This window comes from Nerophis ophidion, linkage group LG11 (assembly GCF_033978795.1).
Source record: "Nerophis ophidion isolate RoL-2023_Sa linkage group LG11, RoL_Noph_v1.0, whole genome shotgun sequence".
Classification (NCBI taxonomy): domain Eukaryota; kingdom Metazoa; phylum Chordata; class Actinopteri; order Syngnathiformes; family Syngnathidae; genus Nerophis; species Nerophis ophidion.
Window position 1 is genome coordinate 45,525,135 of NC_084621.1, and position 21,894 is coordinate 45,547,028.

At 41.8% G+C, this 21,894-nt stretch overlaps 2 protein-coding genes across 2 annotated transcripts; both read right to left on the reverse strand.

Annotated features, from left to right (window-relative positions):
• Positions 1–2,100: 2,100 nt before the first annotated feature.
• tpbgl (trophoblast glycoprotein-like) lies at positions 2,101–3,513 on the reverse strand. Its single transcript, XM_061916122.1, has 2 exons — positions 3,245–3,513; positions 2,101–3,180 (listed from the first exon to the last, which is right to left on the reverse strand). The coding sequence occupies exons 1-2, from the start codon at positions 3,505–3,507 to the stop codon at positions 2,205–2,207; spliced, it is 1,239 nt and encodes a 412-aa protein (XP_061772106.1). The 5' UTR covers positions 3,508–3,513; the 3' UTR covers positions 2,101–2,204.
• A 720-nt stretch (positions 3,514–4,233) lies between these two features.
• Positions 4,234–18,492, reverse strand: LOC133562178 (transmembrane protein 222-like). The gene is made up of 6 exons (XM_061916123.1): positions 18,109–18,492; positions 17,857–17,941; positions 17,645–17,676; positions 13,532–13,628; positions 8,773–8,903; positions 4,234–4,377 (listed from the first exon to the last, which is right to left on the reverse strand). The coding sequence occupies exons 1-6, from the start codon at positions 18,321–18,323 to the stop codon at positions 4,290–4,292; spliced, it is 648 nt and encodes a 215-aa protein (XP_061772107.1). The 5' UTR covers positions 18,324–18,492; the 3' UTR covers positions 4,234–4,289.
• Positions 18,493–21,894: the final 3,402 nt, after the last annotated feature.

The following is a 21,894-nucleotide window of genomic DNA, read 5'->3' on the forward strand; positions in this document are numbered from 1 at the left end:
CCCCAAACACACGTCAAAAGTGGTGAAAGAATGGCTAAATCAGGCGAGAATGACCTTCCCAAAGTCCTAACTTAAACGTGTGGACAATGCTGAAGAAACAAGTCCATGTCAGAAAACAAACACATTTTGCTGAACTGCACCAATTTTGTCAAGAGAGTGGTCAAAAATTCAACCAGAAGCTTGCTCGTAGCTTGTGGATGGCTACCAAAAGCGCCTTATTGCAGTGAAACTTGCCATGGGGCATATAACCAAATAATAACATTGCTGTATGTATACTTTTAACCCAGCAGATTTGGTAACATTTTTTAGTAGACCCATAATAAATTTATAAAAGAACCAAACTTCATGAATGCTTTTAGTGACCAACAAGTATGTATTCCAATAACTCTATCACATCCATCCATTTTCTACCGCTTATTCCCTTTCGGGGTCGCTGGCGCCTATCTCAGCTACAATCGGACGGAAGGCGGTGTACACCCTGGACTAGTAGCCAACTCATCGCAGGGCCAACACAGATAGACAGACAACATTCACACTCACATTCACACTCTAGGGTCAATTTAGTGTTGCCAATCAACCTACTCCCAGGTGCATGTCTTTGGAAGTGGGAGGCAGCCGGGGTACCCGGAAGAAACCCAAGCATTCACGGGGAGGACATGCAAACTCCACACAGAAAGATCCCGAGCCTGGTATTGAACCCAAGACTGCAGGACCTTCGTATTGTGAGGCAGACGCACTAACCCCTCTTCCACCGTGAAGCCCTATATATATATATATATATATATATATATATATATATATATATATATATATATATATATATATATATATACATATATATATACATACATATATATATACATACACACACACACGTATACACATACCTGTTTTATCACACGCTCCAATAAAATACCTGTATCCTTTTATAAATATGCATGAGATTATTACTGTAATAGTGTTTATTATTGTGGTTGCAGTTGTGTTGCTGGTTCTAATACAGTAATTTACCCCTCATAAGTTACAAATAAGGGTACACAATATTCTATAAGCATGCAAACTCCAGATATTTTTCAAACAGATATTCAGATCCAGTTCTCCTGACTGGGAGGCAGACACACCAACAATAAATATGCAGTTAAGTTTTTACCTATGAGCACAATCAGTGTAAAAGTATAATGACAATACAGCTCCTCTATGGGTTATCCTTAGTTTGTCTAGTGTACCAACGTATGTAGCCAAGTGCCTGTTAAGGCATAATCTATTAATATAAACAGAAAAACACATTTTGGAAACCTTATAAAACAAAGGCCTTCAATTAAGCCAATGCAATATATATTCCTAAAAAAACGTAAGATACAGTGGTACCTCAACTTAACAGTGTTTTGAAATAGGAGTTGTCTCTCGGCCTATTGCTCTGCTTTAAGTTGCAAGCAAAATATTGAGTTACAAGCGTAGCCGCCATTAGTTGGCATAGCGAATGCCACACTAAAACCCATAAAATCAGCCCAAAACATATGGTCTCACTTGCTAGCATTAGCTTATGATGAGAAATTGTCCAAAGTTACAACAATTGGAAAGAACACAGTGCTGAGAAGTGAATAATATATTAATTGAATTACAAAAAGAAATCATGAAAAACAGGGCGCCTTGGTGAAGCAATTTGAGCGCATCAATGTGAGTCCGCACCATACTAGTAGAATGAGTTGAACAGCAGCCAAGAATGTCTAAATGGACATTCATCCATAAAAATATGGAGTAGCTGCTGATGGTGTGTAGATGTGTTACTCACTATCCAAGGTAAAGTCTGTACATTATATAATTTAATAAAACTTCCGTTGTTAGTACAATATTTTATTGTATTGATTTTATACAATATTTCTTGTCTACTGTAAATGTACTTCTTTTTTTGTTTTTTAGAAGCATGTTAAATTTCAAAATTGTGCTGTTTGGGGGAAGACATTGATTTGTGATACAAGTGTTTTGAGGTAAACACTTGTATCACAGAACCAAAGAAGCTTGTAAGTTGAGGTCCCCTTGTATCAACATATAACTACAATTTTACAAATAAATAAAGCTCTGGTGCCATCCACGCATGAAGGCACTTTAAAAAGTAAGGTTTATTTGTTACATCTGAGGTACATGCACAATCTCAGAGACATAAAATAAACCTACTAGCAGTAAATGGTTAAATTTACAGCATTTTACATCCTTCTAGCTTCAGTGGTAGATGTTAGGGTTCCATGTGGGCTTTTGACCTGCGTGTCTGCAGGAACGATGCAAGTGTCATTGGGCAACTGCTGCGACAGGGATAATCCTACATGCTCTCTGCCGACGTTGTGTGCCGAGATGTGTCCCAAGCGAGGATCTGAGTCAATCTCAAATCGGTAATGATAACCCTCCAGGATATCCCGACATGCATCTCTCATTTCGATAATCCACCTCTTCATGCCTCTGCGGTTGAGGTAGAGCACAAAGAGGAAGACCATGCCAACAAAGCCTAGGACCAGCCCCAGGAAGACATAGGACGTCTGTAGGGTGAGGTCGGTAATCTCTGTTTGGATTGGGACGACGCAGCCGATGGCTTGCACATCGAGCCCTCTCACCCGGGTGTTGTTTAGCTCCTTAGGTGACGCGCACCGCACGGCCTCCCTGTCCACTTGAGCCTGTGACTCGTTCAACCAAGAGACAAAACTCTTGATTTCACAGGAGCAGGAAAAAGGGTTGTTTCCCAGAAGGATTTGGATGTTCCCGAGGTTCTCAAACTCTTTGAGATCGTCATCTTTAAATGCCCCAAATGCATTGTGCGTCAAGTCGAGCGCCTTCAAGTCCATCATGCCAGAGAAGGTTCCGCTGTAGACCGCCGTGAGAGAATTGTTGGTGAGGAAGAGATGCTGCAGATTGGGAAGGTGGGAGAACATTCCCGGGGGGAGTAGCGCCAGGTGATTCCCAGAGAGATCCAGACGGAGGAGCCCCCGAAGGTCCCCCCATCGCAGAGCCGTTGTGAGGTCTGTCAGGGCGGTGAAGTTATAGAGCGAGCGACTAAGGTTGAGATCCTGCAATGGGCTGCCAGGGATACTGAGAGCCTCTGGGTGTATGAGCGCCAGCTGGTTGTCACTCAAATCCAGGAAGCGCAGGTTGGTGAGGGCAGAGAAGCTGTGGGAAGCCATCTCTGTGATGCTGTGGAGACAATCTCAAAGTTTAATATATACACAACATACATAGTCCAACTGTGCATTCTCACCCATTATTGCTCAACATGACATTGGAGACATTCTCCAGCTCTGCAAAGGAATCTGCTCCAATCCTGTAAATATTATTGCCCGTGATGATAAGAGTCTTTGCATAGCCTGGGATCCCTTTTTGAGGCACTGAGGGAAGATCTTCAGAGATACATTTCACTGTACGCGTGACCGCAAAACACTCGCAGCTACCGGGACACTCCCAGCACCGGTACTGGGCACAAAAAAGTAATCCCAAAAGCACACAGAGTGCAGGATTACACATGTCAAAATTTGAAACACTAAAGACACAAACAAGAATATGGTAGGAAGAACAGGGTCTATATTTTCTCTCAGGCTTAAGAACGCTGCAGAAGAGGCAAAAAGCGCCCCAGGAATAGTCCCTTCCTCATCTGCTGCACTCTGGGAATAAAAGTGTCCTGTGAATTGATGGGGGTTCTCGTCGCGCAGAATCTGCTGGGTGAAAAAAAAAAAAAAGAGTGTAGTTCCCTTAAAGGTACAGCGAACAATCAGAACATACAGTGGTTGTGACCGCCACTATTTGTTACATGGACTCAAAACACAATAAAATACTGATTTGGTACAAACACGTGGTGTAATATAATATAATGATACAAAATTAAATTCAGCCAAGAAAAAAAAAAAATCACATTCATCAATTCAGCGTCATCTTTCCTGATGTGGGTTCTACATCATCCTGTCTTTGGTAGTACTTCACATCTCTTAATCTCCCACATAATGGATGAATACTTTCAGCATTGAAATTGTGCAGTGATTGGCAATGTCTTTTCTATTTTTCATCAGTGAAATGTACATTAGCCGGTTGGAGAACAACGTTCATCATAAACAATATATACCGTACCCGCTATACGCCATTATTGTTGTTCCTCAGCAAAGGGAGCTTGTGTAGAAATTAAAATAGGATTCATAATAAAAAGGGCAATACTCTAATTATGGCCTTTGAGTAACCTCCTGGATATGATCACCACATGAGGTATGAGGCCAATCGCAGAAATGTGACAAAATGAGTTGTCTTGTTGGACTGCATTACTGAAACTTGAAAGTTAGGACAAACATGGCGAAGACTCCGCAGAGCATGATGAAGGGCAGCCAGGTCTTCAGGATCGCGGGCCAGCTGAAGAATAGACAAAGTAAAGTGTCAGAGGGCTTGTCAGCAGGACCTACTGTGACACTCCCTTCCCCCCCTTATACATCGTACAGACATGCGAGGCGTACATATGGCTTTTTTGCTCCCAAAGTCCCAGTGCTCGTTGTCCTACTGTCCTCGCCCCCACCCAGTGCAGGGAGCCCCAGTGGATAGGTGACCTCCAGCGGCGGCACATATAGGGGGAGCACTTTTGTCAGTGATTAATTACACGACTCCCCCTCTGTTAAACAGACTCCTGTGGCGTGGGAGTGGATGTGCAGAGGCAGCACAAACTGTGACGCCGGCTTCCTCTATTTGGGTCAGCAGAGAATAATGAGGAGGGCACTCTCAGCCTTATGTCTGCACGGGGTAGGAACGCCACGCTGCACAGTTGTGACGTAGATGCGTTATGAGGCTTTGACTAATATACAATACAGTGTTCAGGTGCGATGCTGCAAGTGGAATGAAATGAAGTAAAACTTGCATTTTCTTAGAAATGCTCATGGTTGATATGAAATATCCAACAAAACTTGTAAATATGGTCATTTTTTTGTTAATTGAGTCCCGACATGACCAAAGTGAATTTTCACGAAGTAGGAATCCATCCATCCATCCATTTCCTACCGCTTGTCCCTTTTTGGCGTCGCGGGGGGTGCTGGAGCCTATCTCAGCTGCATTCGGGCAGTAGGCGGGGTACACCCTGGACAAGTCACCACCTCATCGCAGGGCCAACACAGATAGACAGACAACATTCACACCCACAATCACACACTATGGCCAATTTAGTGTTGCCAATCAACTTATTCCCACGTGCATGTCTTTGGAGGTGGGAGGAAGCCGGAGTACCCGGAGGGAACCCACGCAGTCACAGGGAGAACATGCAAACTCCACACAGAAAGATCTCGAGCCCGGGATCTAACCCAGGACTGCTCTGGATATTCGTATTGTGAGGCACATGCACAAAAACCCTGTATCACCGTGCTGCCCAAAGTAGGAATCAATAATTGTAAATAAAACATTTTCACAGCTGGAGAATAAACACTGTTTACCACCTCCTAAATACATTTTTCAACAATATGAGAGCAATCTAGACAGGCAATAACACTCTTTAGTCAAAAATGGATGGATGGGTAATCACCTTTACACTCATTTAATCTGAGACAGTAAGGCTGCCTGACGCTGAACCAATCAGTGGCCACAATACTGAACAGTGTGATCTGATTGTTTTGTTCTCATCTTGTGGCCAATACTACTGTAGTATTTATCGTTTTAGTGTTTTTAATACTTACTTTTTGGCAAAAATGTTGTAGAATATGTGACGTGGCGAGAGATGACTATTATAAACACTGCAATTCAGTGTGTTGTAGGGGTGTGAATATGAAAAGTTCTCATTATAATTATCGTGACCAAAACTATTACGGTTATTATTATAACTGTATTGTTGAATGTGCTCAAAAAGTACTTATACACACACTGAAATCTTTTGACCAAGTTTAATTTTAATGTGAAAAAAAAAATAGACAAACTGTTAGAAAATCTACTATTTTGTATGTGTCTTATGCTTCTCTTACAGTGTTTTAGTCTACTATCTTATCTATTTTAATGGCTTTTATTGCTTTAAATATTGGTTTGTACTGTAGCAGTTTAAGATTTACCTAAATAAAACAAACAATATATATTATCGTTATTGATTATTTCAGGCTGGCTTCGTGGCATCCTCCTAGACTGTACAGTGGTTTTAAAACACACCATAAAAACACCTCTGTCTTCTATTCCTCTGAGCATATATACAGTTGATAAGCTTGGTTGCTCAGACTGCAATGTTTATATACATTTAGATTGGGGTATGTATTTTTAAAAAAATACATTAATGTCTCTTGTTTTTATATTAGCATTTAAGCTTGCAAGCTAGCGCCAGTCAGTCCGCGAGTTTATCAAAGTGCATTTATCAATCATAGTTTTTCAATAATTTTGATTTAAAACAGTAATGCTGGTCGTCTGGAGATTTATCGTGGTTATTACTAATACCGATCATCGTTAGATCGCTATTCAAGTGTAATACAACACAAATTTAAGTTAATACGGAATTTTTAGAAAAACATAAACATGATTTAATATAAACCAGAAACACTGTATTTTGTGTTTCTGTAGCTTTAATGCTAATGAGCTGTGTTTGTCCACTCCCATCTCTTGACATTATAAAGCACTATTGTATACTGTATCCACGTTTTACATGCAACACTGCACTTGTCCAATGTAATCAATGTCATATCTGATGTATGCGTGTAACGTTAAGCAATGGGACAAGAAAACCGCCGGTGTCGAAGTGAGGGGTGAGTGGGGATGGGGGTTTGAAAAATGTTTTTCCTCATTAAATATGTCAATTTTTAAACGGAGACTTCATCAATGAGGATATAAAATTAGTATAGCCCTTAAGGTTCAATAATAAAGTTGCTTGATATAAATTAGGAATGTCTAAAACTACCTACAACCCTATCAAAAATGTAAAAGGCTTCATTCCACCTGGTTAGCGGTAAACCTAACTTTGAACACTTTACTTAACACGGATGTCATACCATCATCAGAGAATTCACATACAGCACCAGCTTTTTGGAACAATGAGAGGTGACAGAAGAAAGGTAAACATTTAAATACATCTATTTGTGGCAGCATAGGAGAAAGTTATGTACAAGTTTCACTTTTGCATCTCATTGCCCGTAACTGTGGTGCATTCGTTGACCATCAACTTAAGTTACAGAGACGTCACTAGTTTTTAAAGACAGGGTAGACTTAACTCCCAGGAGATGAACGAATATACATTTGATCATAATTACATTGATGTATTATTATGAGTCCTATTACCCACTGATGTTACTCCTATGTGTATCAGATAATCTATACTTTATACTCTAAGGTGATTATATTTAGGGGACTAATTTAGGTTATACTATCATTTGAAGTACCAGTAGAGTGTAAAAACAAGTTGCCTCTATATTGAAACTATTATCATATATATATGATGTATGACACCAAAAGACTTATGTTTGCTAGTGAATAAATATAATCAAAATAGTATCAACCTCACTGGGATTGCAGAGCCATTTTGATAGATAATAAGATAGCCAGTCACATGATCGCATGACGTAAAGGTATGGACCACAGATCCCTTCCCCACCAACAACAATGAAAATCATGCAGACTTTGTGGGGGCCAACAACGACTACTTTGGGAAAAAAGATGGTTCAGAACCTTATATTTTTTTATCCTGAATATAAAGGAGGGTGAGCTACAAGTTCTAAAAGCTTTACTAAACAGATCTAGTTTAGTGAAACACTAACCATAATGTAGCAGTATTGCAAAGTGCTAAACTAGAAATACAATATACAAACATTATAAAACGATCACTTACTGTACAATGTATGTTCTCACTGCGATGAAAACTGATATATATATATCTCCCTGTCCCCTCATGGAGCATGTATTCCCGTTTAGATGAAGAATTATTTTGTAATCCACATGAAGGGTTAAAAATTTGCCCCTGACACCGTCTTCTGTTGTAGTGTTTGTCTCCATCTCCGACTATATATTAAATGTCACAGATGAACATAAAGCATGTTTAAATCCTCCTATTATCCAGATGAGTGGCATGATTTATAATCTAGAATAACTTTGAGGAGCCGAAACGCTATGCAACAGTATTAGAAACGACAGAAAACAAGACATTGTTTTTACATGAGTTCCTAATTATGACGCTTATGCAGCACGTCAGCTCTATGCTAACGTGCTGCGTTAGCTTCTTGTTTTTCTTTACAGTTATATAGCAGTTTGCATTGAGTCCAGTGCAGCAAAAAGTATAGTTAGCGCTCGGTTATCAACGCTAAAAATACTTTGTCTGCCTTAGCACTTATTAATAACAACATTACTAATACTTGGTTAATATTTAGGTCACGGAATGTAAGTAAAATATTTTTGTGGGTTTTGGATGGTTATTTAAAAAGTTTCATGGGCAAAATAGAGAACCCCCTTTACTTCATTGTGAGCTAACTTTGTATTTATTTACTTTTCAAATGTTCTTTATTTTCAACTTAGAATACATGAAAAAACAAAAACATATGCGTTCATGTCTTATATATAGATTGTGAATCATAGACAGCACATCTCTTTTTCTACATCTCTTTCTAATTGCTGTGTATTTCCAGTATGACTGATCTGATACTATTGTCAGAGCATTTCACTTTTTCCACATTTTGTTATATGTTGTTTGCTTATGTGTGTTCCATGATAGACTGCACCAACGTCAGCTGGGATAGGTTCCATCCCAGAAAAAGATTAATTGACTCGCTCGGTCATTATGATTAAAAACAAATAGTTTTGAATGCCTACCTTACATATTTGCCATAAATGAGCGACAGCACACACAAGTTGACCATGTTCCAAGAGGTGCTGTTGTCGTAGCGCATCAGGTTGAGAGCCATGGCAACGTGGGAATGGCAGTTATCTAAGCACAAATTGTGCTAGGAAAAAACAGAAGCAGAAATTGAAAATGATATATTCCTCCAAATAACTTACTAAACATATACACACACTACCTAGCCAAAAAAGGTTACTACCTGAAATTAATTGATAGGTATGAACCTTCCAAATGGATAATTACTGAATATTACAAACGTAACAATAAACGGTAATAATGATAACCATGGTATAACTCCCGACGGTTAGTACTACCGTTTTAAATTAAAATGATCAAAAAACTGATTGATAACTGCACTTTGATAAACTCACACTAGCTCGATAGCTTAAAAGATAACATGAAACAAGGGTCATTATTGTATTTCCCCATTAAGAAACAACATACCCCAATCTGAATTTATATAAACACATTACTGTCTAAGCAAGCAAGTTATTCAATTGTGCACATGGAGCCTACAAGCAGTCTTATAACAGAGTGATCATTCTATAATAACAAGAATACAAGACGGAGGTGCTTAAACGGTGCGTTCAAGGACCGCTGAACAGAGTAGGACAACACAACACCCGCCAAAAATAACAAACGCTAATAATAGATTTCACTCCTTTCATTTAAATAAATCTAAAGGGCTACAGTACAAACCAATAATTAAAATAAAAGCTTAGCCAAGGCAGCACAGTGCACAGGGGTTAGTGCTGAAGCCACACAAAAAAGGTCATGGGTTCGAGCCCTGCTCAATGTTTCTGTGTGGAGTTTGCATGCTCTCCCTGTGACTGTGTGGGTTCTCTCCGGGTACTCCAGCTTCCTCCCACCTCCAAAGACAAGCACCTGGGGATAGGTTGATTGGCAACACAAAATTGACACTGGTGTGTAAATGTGAGTGTGAATGTTGACTGTCTGTGTTGGCCCAGCGATCAGATGGCGACTTGTCCAGGGTGTACACCGTGTTCCGCCCGAATGCAGTTGGGATAAGGAAAGGGCGGTAAAAAAATGGATGAACGGATGGAAAAACTTAGCCATTGTAACAAATAAAGCACTAAGACTATAACACTGTCAGTGAAGCATAAGAAACACAAAAATGCAAAATAGTAGGTTTTCTAAAAATGTACTATAGTCTCCTTATTTTAGTTATTAAAAAACACAAAACTTAACAAATAACCAACGATAACCGTAAAATGTTCATATCAATACATCCCTATTGCATATGTTTTGGCTGGGTATTTCAGTTTTGGAATTCATTTGAAACTGATGCAATGAGTAGCTTTTTAAATGTTAAACAACAATGTCAGAAGACATCCTCTGTGGTAATTGAAAATGATATTCAAAAGGGTCAAATAATTAGCATGCGATCAAGCATGAGAAAACATTGAAAGAGATTGCTGAAACTACTAAAATCGGGTTAAGAACTGCCCAATGCATACTTGCCACCCTCCCGGATTTTCCGCGAGACTCCCGAAATTCAGCGCCCCTCCCGAAAACCTCCCGGAAGAAATTTTCTCCTGAAAATCTCCCAAAATTCAGCCGGAGCTGGAGGCCACGCCCCCTCCAGCTCCATGCGGGCCTGAGTGGGGAAGGCCTGTTTTCACGTCTGCTTTCCTACAATATAAACAGCTTGCCTGCCCAATCACGTTACAACATCTACCGATTTTAATAAAAAACTGCACACACAAGGAGACGAAGCAGAAGATTGAGGAAGTTACAGCCATGGAGACTCAGTCTGTAATAGAGTGATCTATGTTGTTTGTTGCCATCTCCTGGTGAATCTTGGCTATAGCGTTATGGGGTTGCTTTTTGATTGGCCAACGATTTACGTGGTGTTGGGCACCTGACGGGAAGTGAGGGAGTCTGTTCTGAAGTCCACAGTAAAGAGACGTAACTTCATCACCTTGCCTGGTTATTGACTCCGACCCCCTATATTACACCGTCGACGAGCAAAATGAAGAAATATGCTTGCGAGTTCCAAAACAAATGGAAACAAGAATTTCAGTTTATCCAGATGAGTTCGAAGGGGAAGGGGTATGTTGCCTGTAAATTTTCATAAAAATAATATCTACCTCCAAGAAATTCATTTAACACGGTCATGTTTGGAACCAATTGCTTGGATTTTACTGACGTCACATCCGGCTCACGTCCCGCCCATTAAATATACGTGGTGGTCAAGCTAGCTCTGTTCTTAATGGATACTCAGCGCCATTCAGCCTTTCTCAAAGAAAAAAATTCCTGTACTTGAGTTGTTTTTTGCTGTATTAATCGTTCACATTGCAAAAAGGATAAACAATTCTTCAGAGTTCTTAGAGAGATAATTAAAAATGGCAAAAGAGTGCAAGATCTTACAAAACAACGACAACAAAAGCATGCAGCTCAAACTTCAGTCCAAGGGAACAGAGACAAAGAATGCATGAGTTTGCAGCAATCACTCCATTAAAGGTTTGATTGATATACTTTTACTGTTCATCATTTCCTTTAAAGTATTATCTTGATATTATTTGTATTAAACATGTTTGCTACGAGTGTTTCAAAAAGCACGAATTAGGCGAGTCTAAAAGAGTTAAGTTTACGTGCCAAATGTAGTAATGTGGCCAGAAATAGTACTGCAATCCAGTCAAAATTCTGTAGTCCCCTCCCACTCTACATGACTGAGGTTGACAGATACGCAGTCGAATCTAAATCCTACTCCGAAGAACTTCAAATGGCAATTGACAAGTCCTTTGCTGTAGGTTTTGTCTTGTTGATGCTTCTTGTAAGATGGTTTACTAAGTAATTATGCCACATTTTACTGATGTCGGTAAGCCAAACGTATTTGTAAAGTTACGCAGCAATATTTTCCTCGGGAGTCGGGACAGAATGTTGGCATTTCCCAGTTAAAATGTTTGGTTCGACCCCACGGACCACCATCGAAATAATTATTGATAGTAATATATTAAATATTATATATCGCATAGGCCAACTTTGATGGCAAGCCAAGACAAACACTAAAATTACCACCACATTTCGTTCAACATAACTCCATGTTGCATCCAACATGACTCACTGCATTGTCTTCCATGTACGCACATCACCATATTTCAGTGCAGAGTGCAATTCTATGAGCCAACCCACATTACGCAAAAACCACATTACGCATTAATCATATAGCTACTACCATGTCAATACACAAAGTAGAAAATCATTACATGTAATGCATTATATTTTGCCAAGCAAATACCAACCCATATGTGTTTAATGCACATACAATACCAGAAACCCCAATTAGTTGTGCTAATGTTGGAACCCATTTCCTCAGCGTATCAGCATAATGAGAACGAAATAGGCAATGACACTACCCATAACCACATAGGTTTTATTTGTCGAAAATATATTTTGCCCTGTCAGTTGGATGACACATCGACTTACAGGCTTACGAGCATTTATTTCCTCCATTAGCTTATATGTCGATGTGTCATTGACCGGGCTAGCATGCTAAACTACACTAGTGTGATGGCGCTTCAGTCCTTAGCATTTGTTGCAAGAACATACTAGCTTTGTTAGACAAGATCATAGACTGTATTGGACAATATAGTTTAAAGTACGGAATGTCAATTTCCATTTATTAAAAGTAATAAGAAAATGTAAATGCCTGACTTACCTATGAAGGAGGAAATTAACAAGTTTGGCATCAGATGAAAAAATATTTACGGCATTCAATCGTCTCCATCTTTCAAAGGCATCCCCTCAATTTGTTCCTGGCTTTGTCATGAATGAGTTGAGAATCGTAACAACGACTTTCAGATTTACTAAGGTCTGACATGTTTAGTAACTTTACCAGTGGTAGTAGCTCGATGAAAGTGGCGGCGCTTAGCTTGTTTTAAAATGTCTCTGACAATCTTGCACTTTCTGTTTTGAAATTACATGAATGATGGATGAATGTTTGTGCCACTGCTTAATAACTGTTTACTAAATACAGTTTTGGTCAATTGACTTTGTTGTGATTTCCCTCTCTGCATTAAAGTTTAAAATGAGCATATATTAATGCAGTATGAACAAGAATGTTTTAATGTAGACACATAGAATCATCATACTGGTGTGATTATATGCATCAAGTGTTAATTCAAGGCTAATTCAAAATATCAAGATATGTATCGTGTATCATTATATGGCCTAAAAATATTGAGATATGAAAAAAGGCCATATTGCCCTGCCCTATATACGGATCTATTCCATCGCATAGTTTGCTTTTTTGGTAGTATCGGCTATTTGCAGGAAGATTTAAGCCTCTTTTGTACTGAGTTTGCGTGCTGCTTGCTGTACAACAGCCATCTTGGTTGACAACCACTGGTTTTCTCTCCTGGGAAGAAGTCAAGTGTCAGAGTACAAGCAAATAATAGCCATAAATGAGGGATTACTGTAAATTGGGCTACATAAGTGTGTGATAATGACATTATTAGAAAAGTTTATTACTCCCTTCTTTTTCTTGTCATTTTAATGAGCAACCTGTTTTAACAGTTACTAGACTTTTTAAATTTAAAACCTGAAGGTATCAGTGCCCCAACAATCTCACCAAAACAAGATTTTGGCAAAAAATAATGTGACATTGCAGAAGCCTATATGAATGAATGCATCCTGCAATCAAAGTTAAAGTGGGTGTAATTAAATATTAGTGGGGTTTTTTCGGCCAGACAGTGTACTATTTCTTACCGGTCTGCATTTGTATTCTTCGGATGCATCATGCACCGCTTTGTCCCAGGTAATGGCACTGTTGTCACACACTTTGTCCACGTCAAGCTTCCAGTACCTGCAGGGTTACAACACATTTAAACACTTGTGACCAATAAATAGCTTAAGACTTTTTATTCATTCTTGGATGGTAAACAAGCCTCCAGCTAGGTGGCAGCAGTGCACCAAAGGCTGATCAGGAAACAGGCCAAAGTAATGAGGATGAATACTCTCTTTAAGTTGAAAATAATACTCAAAATCTACAATTATTACAAAACTCAGCTGCATGCGTACTGACTAGGACCAGAGAGCGAGAGCACATTACACCAGTCTTAAAGTCTCTGCAGTGGCTACCCAACCACTTCAGGGTCGATTTTAAAGTTATTTTATTAGTTTTTAAATGTCTTATTTTAGCCCTGCCCCTTCTTATGAATCTGACCTGCTTTTACCTTAACGGATCCTAAGATCCTCTGGCTTTTATCTTTACCAAATACTTCAGCAAAGACAAAGAGGTGAAGCGGCATTTAGCCACTCTGGCCCCCACCTGTGGAACCCCCTGCCGGAGAACCTCAGGACCACAGAGACCATTAAAATAAAAAATAAAAAAAAGGTTGAAGACACACCTTTTTGATCAGGCATTTTACTGATCATGTTAAACTCTTATGTTTTTTATCATACATTTTTATTTTGCTATTTCATATTTCCTCTTTTGCTATTTTTACTACTATCAGTGTTGGCGTTAATGCACTTTTTGTGTCTTTTTACGTGAAATTCCAGAAGTGATACGGATATATATATATATATATATATATATATATATATATATATATATATATATATATATATATACATATATGTATGTATATATATACATATATATATATATATTTTTTTTTTGTTTTTTTAAACCATTATCGCTTCCCAGCGTATTTCCCAGGCAATAAGGTTGAGCTTGCCCACCTCACTGGTTTTGAAGCGTTGTATAGAATGAAAATTTGTCCAAAATTTAAAATATCAAGAATAGCTGCCACTAAAGAATCCTAACCTATTATAATAATCATCTTGATTTTATAACCCCATATACAAATGAATGAAGGGCATTCTTAGTAAACAGCCATACATATCACACTAAGGGTGGCCGTATAAACAACACCAAAACTGTCATAAATATGTGCCATATTGTGAAACCATACTAAACAATGATAAACATATTTCGGGAGAATATTTGCACCGCAATACAACATAAACCAAACAGAACAAATGTAAACAACGCCAACATTTTAAATGTTCCATTGAAAATATAGAACATAACACACGGCGCTCAAAAATCTTTTTTGTCATGAAAAAGGGAGTTTTTTTGGGTTGGTGCACTAATTGTAAGTGTATCTTGTGTTTTTTATGTTGATTTAAAAAAAAAAAAAAAATGTAATAAAAAAATAATAATAATAATAAAAAATTATATTATAGGTAGTGAGCTGTTTTAGGGAATTTTTGATCAAATTATCCGTAGTAGCAATATTAATAATGTTGTGTTTATTATGCCCAGTGCATTTAGTATAATTACAACCATATCTAGGAATTGATACGACGGGAATTTTCCGATTGTTTGATTGTTGCTTTGATAAACTGCACGCATCATGGTTAGCCACCTCAGTAACGGGAATTTTCCGATTGTTTGTTTGTTGCTTTGATAAACTGCACGCATCATAGTTAGCCACCTCGGTAGAACACATGTCCAACTCTGAAACACTCAAAGCAGAAAAAACTTGTTCTAATTTAACTGACTCCTTACCCAGACCAGTAGTCTCGCATCTTCCATTTAAATCCGGCTTCAGGATGGAGGGAAGTGGTGTTCTGTGGGGATTAGCCTTCTGCTTTGTTTTTAGCCCCGCTCGACATCCGCGTTTCCGATCACACCGCTGGCGTCTGCTCCGTAGACGGCCCCCGCTGCTACCATACTCCCCTGCTTCACAGGCCGCTGGATGTAGCCGCAGAATTATTCCCATGCTAGTTAGCACGTCTAGCAAGCACGCGTCTATCAGTCCAAAACGGCCCGATATTTCCACATCCAGAAGTGTCTGGCGGTCGTACGTGATCACGGAGTGACCACGATGTGAGCCAGCCATGAAGTTTGCAGATCCATCCATCCATCCATCTTCTTCCGCTTATCCGAGGTCGGGTCGCGGGGGCAGCAGCCTAAGCAGGGAAGCCCAGACTTCCCTCTCCCCAGCCACTTCGTCTAGCTCTTCCCGGGGGATCCCGAGGCGTTCCCAGGCCAGCCGGGAGACATAGTCTTCCCAACGTGTCCTGGGTCTTCCCCGTGGCCTCCTACCGGTTGGACGTGCCCTAAACACCTCCCTCGGGAGGCGTTCGGGTGGCATCCTGACCAGATGTCCGAACCACCTCATCTGGCTCCTCTCGAAGTTTGCAGAATTGTCTGGTATTTCTGCCAAATGTTCCATATTTAGCAAGAGCTCCGCGATGTTGCAGCCCGTCCGGGCGCCGCCATCTTGCACAAAGACAACATATTTAATGTTCAAACTGATAAACATTTTTTTTTGCAAATAATCATTAACTTTAGAATTTGATGCCAGCAACACGTGACAAAGAAGTTGGGAAAGGTGGCAATAAATACTGATAAAGTTGAGGAATGCTCATCTAACACTTATTTGGAACCTCCCACAGGTGTGCAGGCTAATTGGGAACAGGTGGGTGCCATGATTGGGTATAAAAACAGCTTCCCAAAAAATGCTCAGTCTTTCACAAGAAAGGATGGGGCGAGGTACACCCCTTTGTCCATAACTGCGTGAGCAAATACTCAAACAGTTTAAGAACAACGTTTCTCAAAGTGCAATTGCAAAAAATTTTGGGATTTCAACATCTACGGTCCATAATATCATCAAAAAGTTCAGAGAATCTGGAGAAATCACTCCACATAAGCGGCATGGCCGGAAACCAACATTGAATGACCGTAACCTTCGATCCCTCAGACGGCACTGTATCAAAAACCGACGTCAATCTCTAAAGGATATCACCACATGGATTCAGGAACACTTCAGAAAATAAATAAATACAGTTCGTCGCTACATCTGTAAGTACAAGTTAAAGCTCTACTATGCAAAGCGAAAGCCATTTATCAACAACATCCAGAAACACCGCCGGCTTCACTGGGCCCGAAATCATCTTAGATGGACTGTTGCAAAGTGGAAAAGTGTTCTGTGGTCTGACAAGTCCACATTTCAAATTGTTTTTGGAAATATTCGACATCGTGTCATCCGGACCCAAGGGGAAGCAAACCATCCAGACTGTTATCGACGCAAAGTTCAGAAGCCAGCATCTGTGATGGTATGGGGGTGCATTAGTGCTAAAGGCATGGGTAACTTACACATGTGTGAAGGCACGATTAATGCTGAAAGGTACATACAGGTTTTGGAACAACATATGCTGCCATCTAAGCGCCGTCTTTTTCATTGGTGCCCCTGCTTATTTCAGCAAGACAATGCACAGCCACATTCAGCACGTGGTACGACGGCGTGGCTTCTTAAAAAAAAAAAAGAGTGCGGATACTTTCCTGGCGCGCCTGCAGTCCAGACCTGTCTCCCATTAAAAATGTGTGGCGCATTATGAAGTGTAAAATACGACAGCTGTTGAACGAATGAAGCTCTACATAAAATAAGAATGGAAAGGAAATCCACTTTCAAAGCTTCAACAATTAGTTTCCTCAGTTCTCAAATGTTTATTGAGTGTTGTTAAAAGCAAAGGTGATGTAACACAGTGGTGAACATGCCCTTTCCCAACTACTTTGGCACGTGTTTGCAGCCATGAAATTCCTAAGTTAATTATCATTTATAAAAAAAAAAAAGTTTATGAGTTTGAACATTAAATATTTTGTCTTTGTAGTGGATTCAATTGAATATGGGTTGAAAAGGATTTGCAAATCATTGTATTCCGTTTATATTTACATTTAACACCAGTTCCCAACTTATATGGAAACAGGGTTTGTAAGTAAATATGATCAAACTCTCATTATGGATGTGCATGGTGGATAATACTTGAGAGCCACGTTTATAATAGCGTTGCAATTTGATTACTTACTTTGTTGGTCTTCCAAAGCCCATGCTGTCCTCCTGGAAAAAGAAAACATTGAGAATTATTGCATATGCTTGTAACTCATGGCAAAATGTTGAAGATGTCAGGAAAGAAATGCAAAATCGTTTTAGCATGTCCATTTACGTATATTAACCCAGTATGCGTTATTATTGTTATTCACATTAATGAATGGACACATTGAGTGTACAAATACCAACCGAGACAAAGTAAGAGCCTGAAAAATCTCTTATGACTCCGGAAGAGGTGCATATTCCCATATGACCAATAAAAGGCAGCACCCACCTGTAAGCCATACACAGTAATTCATTAATGATATCACTTTAACACAGTATGAATTAGAATATAACGTAAATTAACAGGTAAAGCGTACGATGTTTTTATTTGACATAGCTAAACAAGCTACAATTGCTTAAGCTAGCAATAGCATGCAGTGTTGTCATGCTTCTTACGAAAGAATAGGAATGGGAGTCCAGACAACGCAGTAGGGATAGCGGCAGTTCTTTCTGTCCTTTTTGAATACATCTCCGTGATAATTCATCATTATGTCAATGTCGTCTGTCTGCGCCATCACCGCTTCCACTCTTGACAGCGAAGTACAGAGAGCGCACAGTCGCTTCACCACGGACGGATTAAACGGGCTATTCGTGAACGCATCGTCGTTCATTTATCGGTCAAATGGGGCGTTCGGAAATCACGGATTCAACAATTATTTTATCCATCCATCCATCCATCCATCATCTTCCGCTTATCCGAGGTCGAGTCGCGGGGGCAACAGCCTAAGCAGGGAAACCCAGACTTCCCTCTCCCCAGCCACTTCGTCTAGCTCTTCCCGGGGGATCCCGAGGCGTTCCCAAGCCAGTCGGGAGACATAGTCTTCCCAACGTGTCCTGGGTCTTCCCCGTGGCCTCCTACCGGTTGGACGTGCCCTAAACACCTCCCTAGGGAGGCGTTCGGGTGGCATCCTGACCAGATGCCCGAACCACCTCATCTGGCTCCACTTGATGTGAAGGAGCAGCGGCTTTACTTTGAGTTCCTCCCGGATGGCAGAGCTTCTCACCCTATCTCTAAGGGAGAGCCCCGCCACACGGCGGAGGAAACTCATTTCGGCCGCTTGTACCCGTGATCTTATCCTTTCGGTCATGACCCAAAGCTCATGACCATAGGTGAGGATGGGAACGTAGATCGACCGGTAAATTGAGAGCTTTGCCTTCCGGCTCAGCTCCTTCTTCACCACAACGGATCGGTACAACGTCCGCATTACTGAAGACGCCGCACCGATCCGCCTGTCGATCTCACAATCCACTCTTCCCTCACTTGTGCACAAGACTCCTAGGTACTTGAACTCCTCCACTTGGGGCAGGGTCTCCTCCCCAACCCGGAGATGGCATTCCACCCTTTTCCGGGCGAGAACCATGGACTCGGACTTGGAGGTGCTGATTCTCATTCCGGTCGCTTCACACTCGGCTGCGAACCGATCCAGCGAGAGCTGAAGATCCCGGTCAGATGGAGCCATCAGGACCACATCATCTGCAAAAAGCAGAGACCTAATCCTGCGGTTACCAAACCGGAACCCCTCAATGCCTTGACTGCGCCTAGAAATTCTGTCCATAAAAGTTATGAACAGAATCGGTGACAAAGGACAGCCGTCCAACCCTCACTGGAAATGTGTTCGAATTACTGCCGGCAATGCGGACCAAGCTCTGGCACTGATCGTACAGGCAGCGGACCGCCACAATAAGACAGTCCGATACCCCATACTCTCTGAGCACTCCCCACAGGACTTCCCGAGGAACACGGTCGAATGCCTTCTCCAAGTCCACAAAGCACATGTAGACTGGTTGGGCAAACTCCCATGCACCCTCAAGAACCCTGCCGAGAGTATAGAGCTGGTCCACAGTTCCACGACCAGGACGAAAACCACACTGTTCCTCCTGAATCCGAGGTTCGACTATCCGGCGTAGCCTCCTCTCCAGTACACCTGAATAAACCTTACCGGGAAGGCTGAGGAGTGTGATCCCACGATAGTTGGAACACACCCTCCGGTCCCCCTTCTTAAAGAGAGGAACCACCACCCCAGTCTGCCAATCCAGAGGTAGCGCCCCCGATGTCCACGCGATGCTGCAAAGTCTTGTCAACCAAGACAGCCCCACAGCATCCAGAGCCTTAAGGAACTCCGGGCGGCTCTCGTCCACCCCTGGGGCCTTGCCACCGAGGAGCTTTTTAACTACCTCAGCGACCTCAGCCCCAGAAATGGGAGAGTCCACCACAGATTCCCCAGGCACTGCTTCCTCATAAAATATGATTGAGTGGGATCGAGGAGGTCTTCGAAATATTCCTTGCACCTATCCACAACATCCGCAGTTGAGGTCAGCAGAACACCATCCGCACCATACACGGTGTTGATAGTGCACTGCTTCCCCTTCCTGAGGCGGCGGACGGTGGTCCAGAATCGCTTCGAAGCCGTCCGGAAGTCGTTTTCCATGGCTTCCGCGAACTCCTCCCATGTCCGAGTTTTTGCCTCCGCGACCGCTGAAGCTGCACACCGCTTGGCCTGTCGGTACCCGTCCACTGCCTCCGGAGTCCTATGAGCCAAAAGGACCCGATAGGACTCCTTCTTCAATTGACGGCATCCCTCACCGCTGGTGTCCACCAAGGGTTTTTAGGATTTCTGCCCCGACAGGCACCAACTACCTTGCGGCCACAGCTCCAATCTGCCGCCTCGACAATAGAGGTGCGGAACATGGTCCACTCGGACTCAATGTCCAGCACCTCCCTCGTGACATGTTCAAAGTTCTTCCGGAGGTGGGAATTGAAACTTTGTCTGACATGAGACTCTGCCAGACGTTCCCAGCAGACCCTCACAATGCGTTTGGGCCTGCCAGGTCTGTCCGGCACCCTCCCCCACCATCGCAGCCAACTCCCCACCAGGTGGTGATCGGTAGAAAGCTCCGCCCCTCTCTTCACCCGGGTGTCCAAAACATAAGGCCGCAAATCCGATGACACAACTAAAATGTCGATCATGGAACTGCGGCCTAGGGTGTCCTAGTGCCAAGTGCACATATGGACACCCTTATGTTTGAACATGGTGTTTGTTATGGACAAACTGTGACGAGCACAAAAGTCCAATAACAAAACACCACTCGGGTTCAGATCCGGGCGGCCATTCTTCCCAATCACGCCTCTCCAGGTTTCACTGTCATTGCCAACGTGAGCGTTGAAGTCTCCCAGTAGGACAAAGGAATCACCCGGGGGAGCACTTTCCAGTACTCCCTCGAGTGTTCCCAAAAAGGGTGGGTACTCTGAACTGCTGTTTGGTGCGTAAGCACAAACAACAGTCAGGACCCATCCCCCCACCCGAAGGCGGAGGGAGGCTACCCTTTCGTCCGCCGGGTTGAACTCCAATGTACAGGCTTTGAGCCGGGGAGAAACAAGAATTGCCACCCCAGCCCGTCGCCTCTCACTGCCGGCAACCCCAGAGTGGAAGAGGGTCCAATCCCTCTCGAGAGAAGTGGTTCCAGAGCCCTTGCTGTGCGTCGAAGTGAGTCCGACTATATTCAGCCGGAATTTCTCGACTTTGCACACTAGCTCAGGCTCTTTCCCCCCCAGTGACGTGACGTTCCACGTCCCAAGAGCTAGCTTCTGTAGCCGAGGATCGGACCGCCAAGTGCCCTGCCTTCGGCTGCCGCCCAGCTCACATTGCACCCGACCTCTATGGCCCCTGCTATGGGTGGTGAGCCCATTGGAGGGGTGACCCACGTTGCCTCTTCGGGCTGTGCCCGGCCGGGCCCCATGGGAACAGGCCCGGCCACCAGGCGCTCGCCATCGTCCCCCACCTCCGGGCCTGGTTCCAGAGGGGGGCCCGGGTGACCCGCGTCCGGGCGAGGGAAATCTAGGTCCATGCTTTTTCTTCCTCATAAAGGTCTTTATGAAGAATTATTTTAGTGTTTTTTAATTGTTAATATAAAATACGCATGTATCAAAAGTCTCATTTAAAACAATTTGAACATCTTTTTAAAAGATAGCCTTTTGGAATGTAAAAATGTCTTTTAAGATTCGTTTGTATCTAACAGCAACAAAGATCATTTTGGCTGACCGTTTTTACAGGAGCCATACATATTTGAAACCTGCCTTACTTTAGTATGGAGGGCCAAATGAAACAACATTAATAGATATTAAAAAAATGCTGACATTTGTTATTCTAGAATTAAACACATGCATATGTAATTATATCATTT

Bases quoted from the DNA above. Each gene is read 5' to 3' on its own strand.
- tpbgl (XM_061916122.1), bottom strand. From the start codon at position 3,507: ATGTGTAATCCTGCACTCTGTGTGCTTTTGGGATTACTTTTTTGTGCC. The intron at 3,181-3,244 runs GTGAGAATGCAC...TTGTCTCCACAG, and splicing joins GTCATGTTGAGCAATAATGG to CATCACAGAGATGGCTTCCC.
- LOC133562178 (XM_061916123.1), bottom strand. From the start codon at position 18,323: ATGAACGACGATGCGTTCACGAATAGCCCGTTTAATCCGTCCGTGGTG. The intron at 17,677-17,856 runs GTTGGTATTTGT...TTCTTTTTCCAG, and splicing joins CAGGCTCTTACTTTGTCTCG to GAGGACAGCATGGGCTTTGG. The intron at 4,378-8,772 runs GTAGGCATTCAA...TCTATTCTTCAG, and splicing joins ATTTATGGCAAATATGTAAG to CTGGCCCGCGATCCTGAAGA.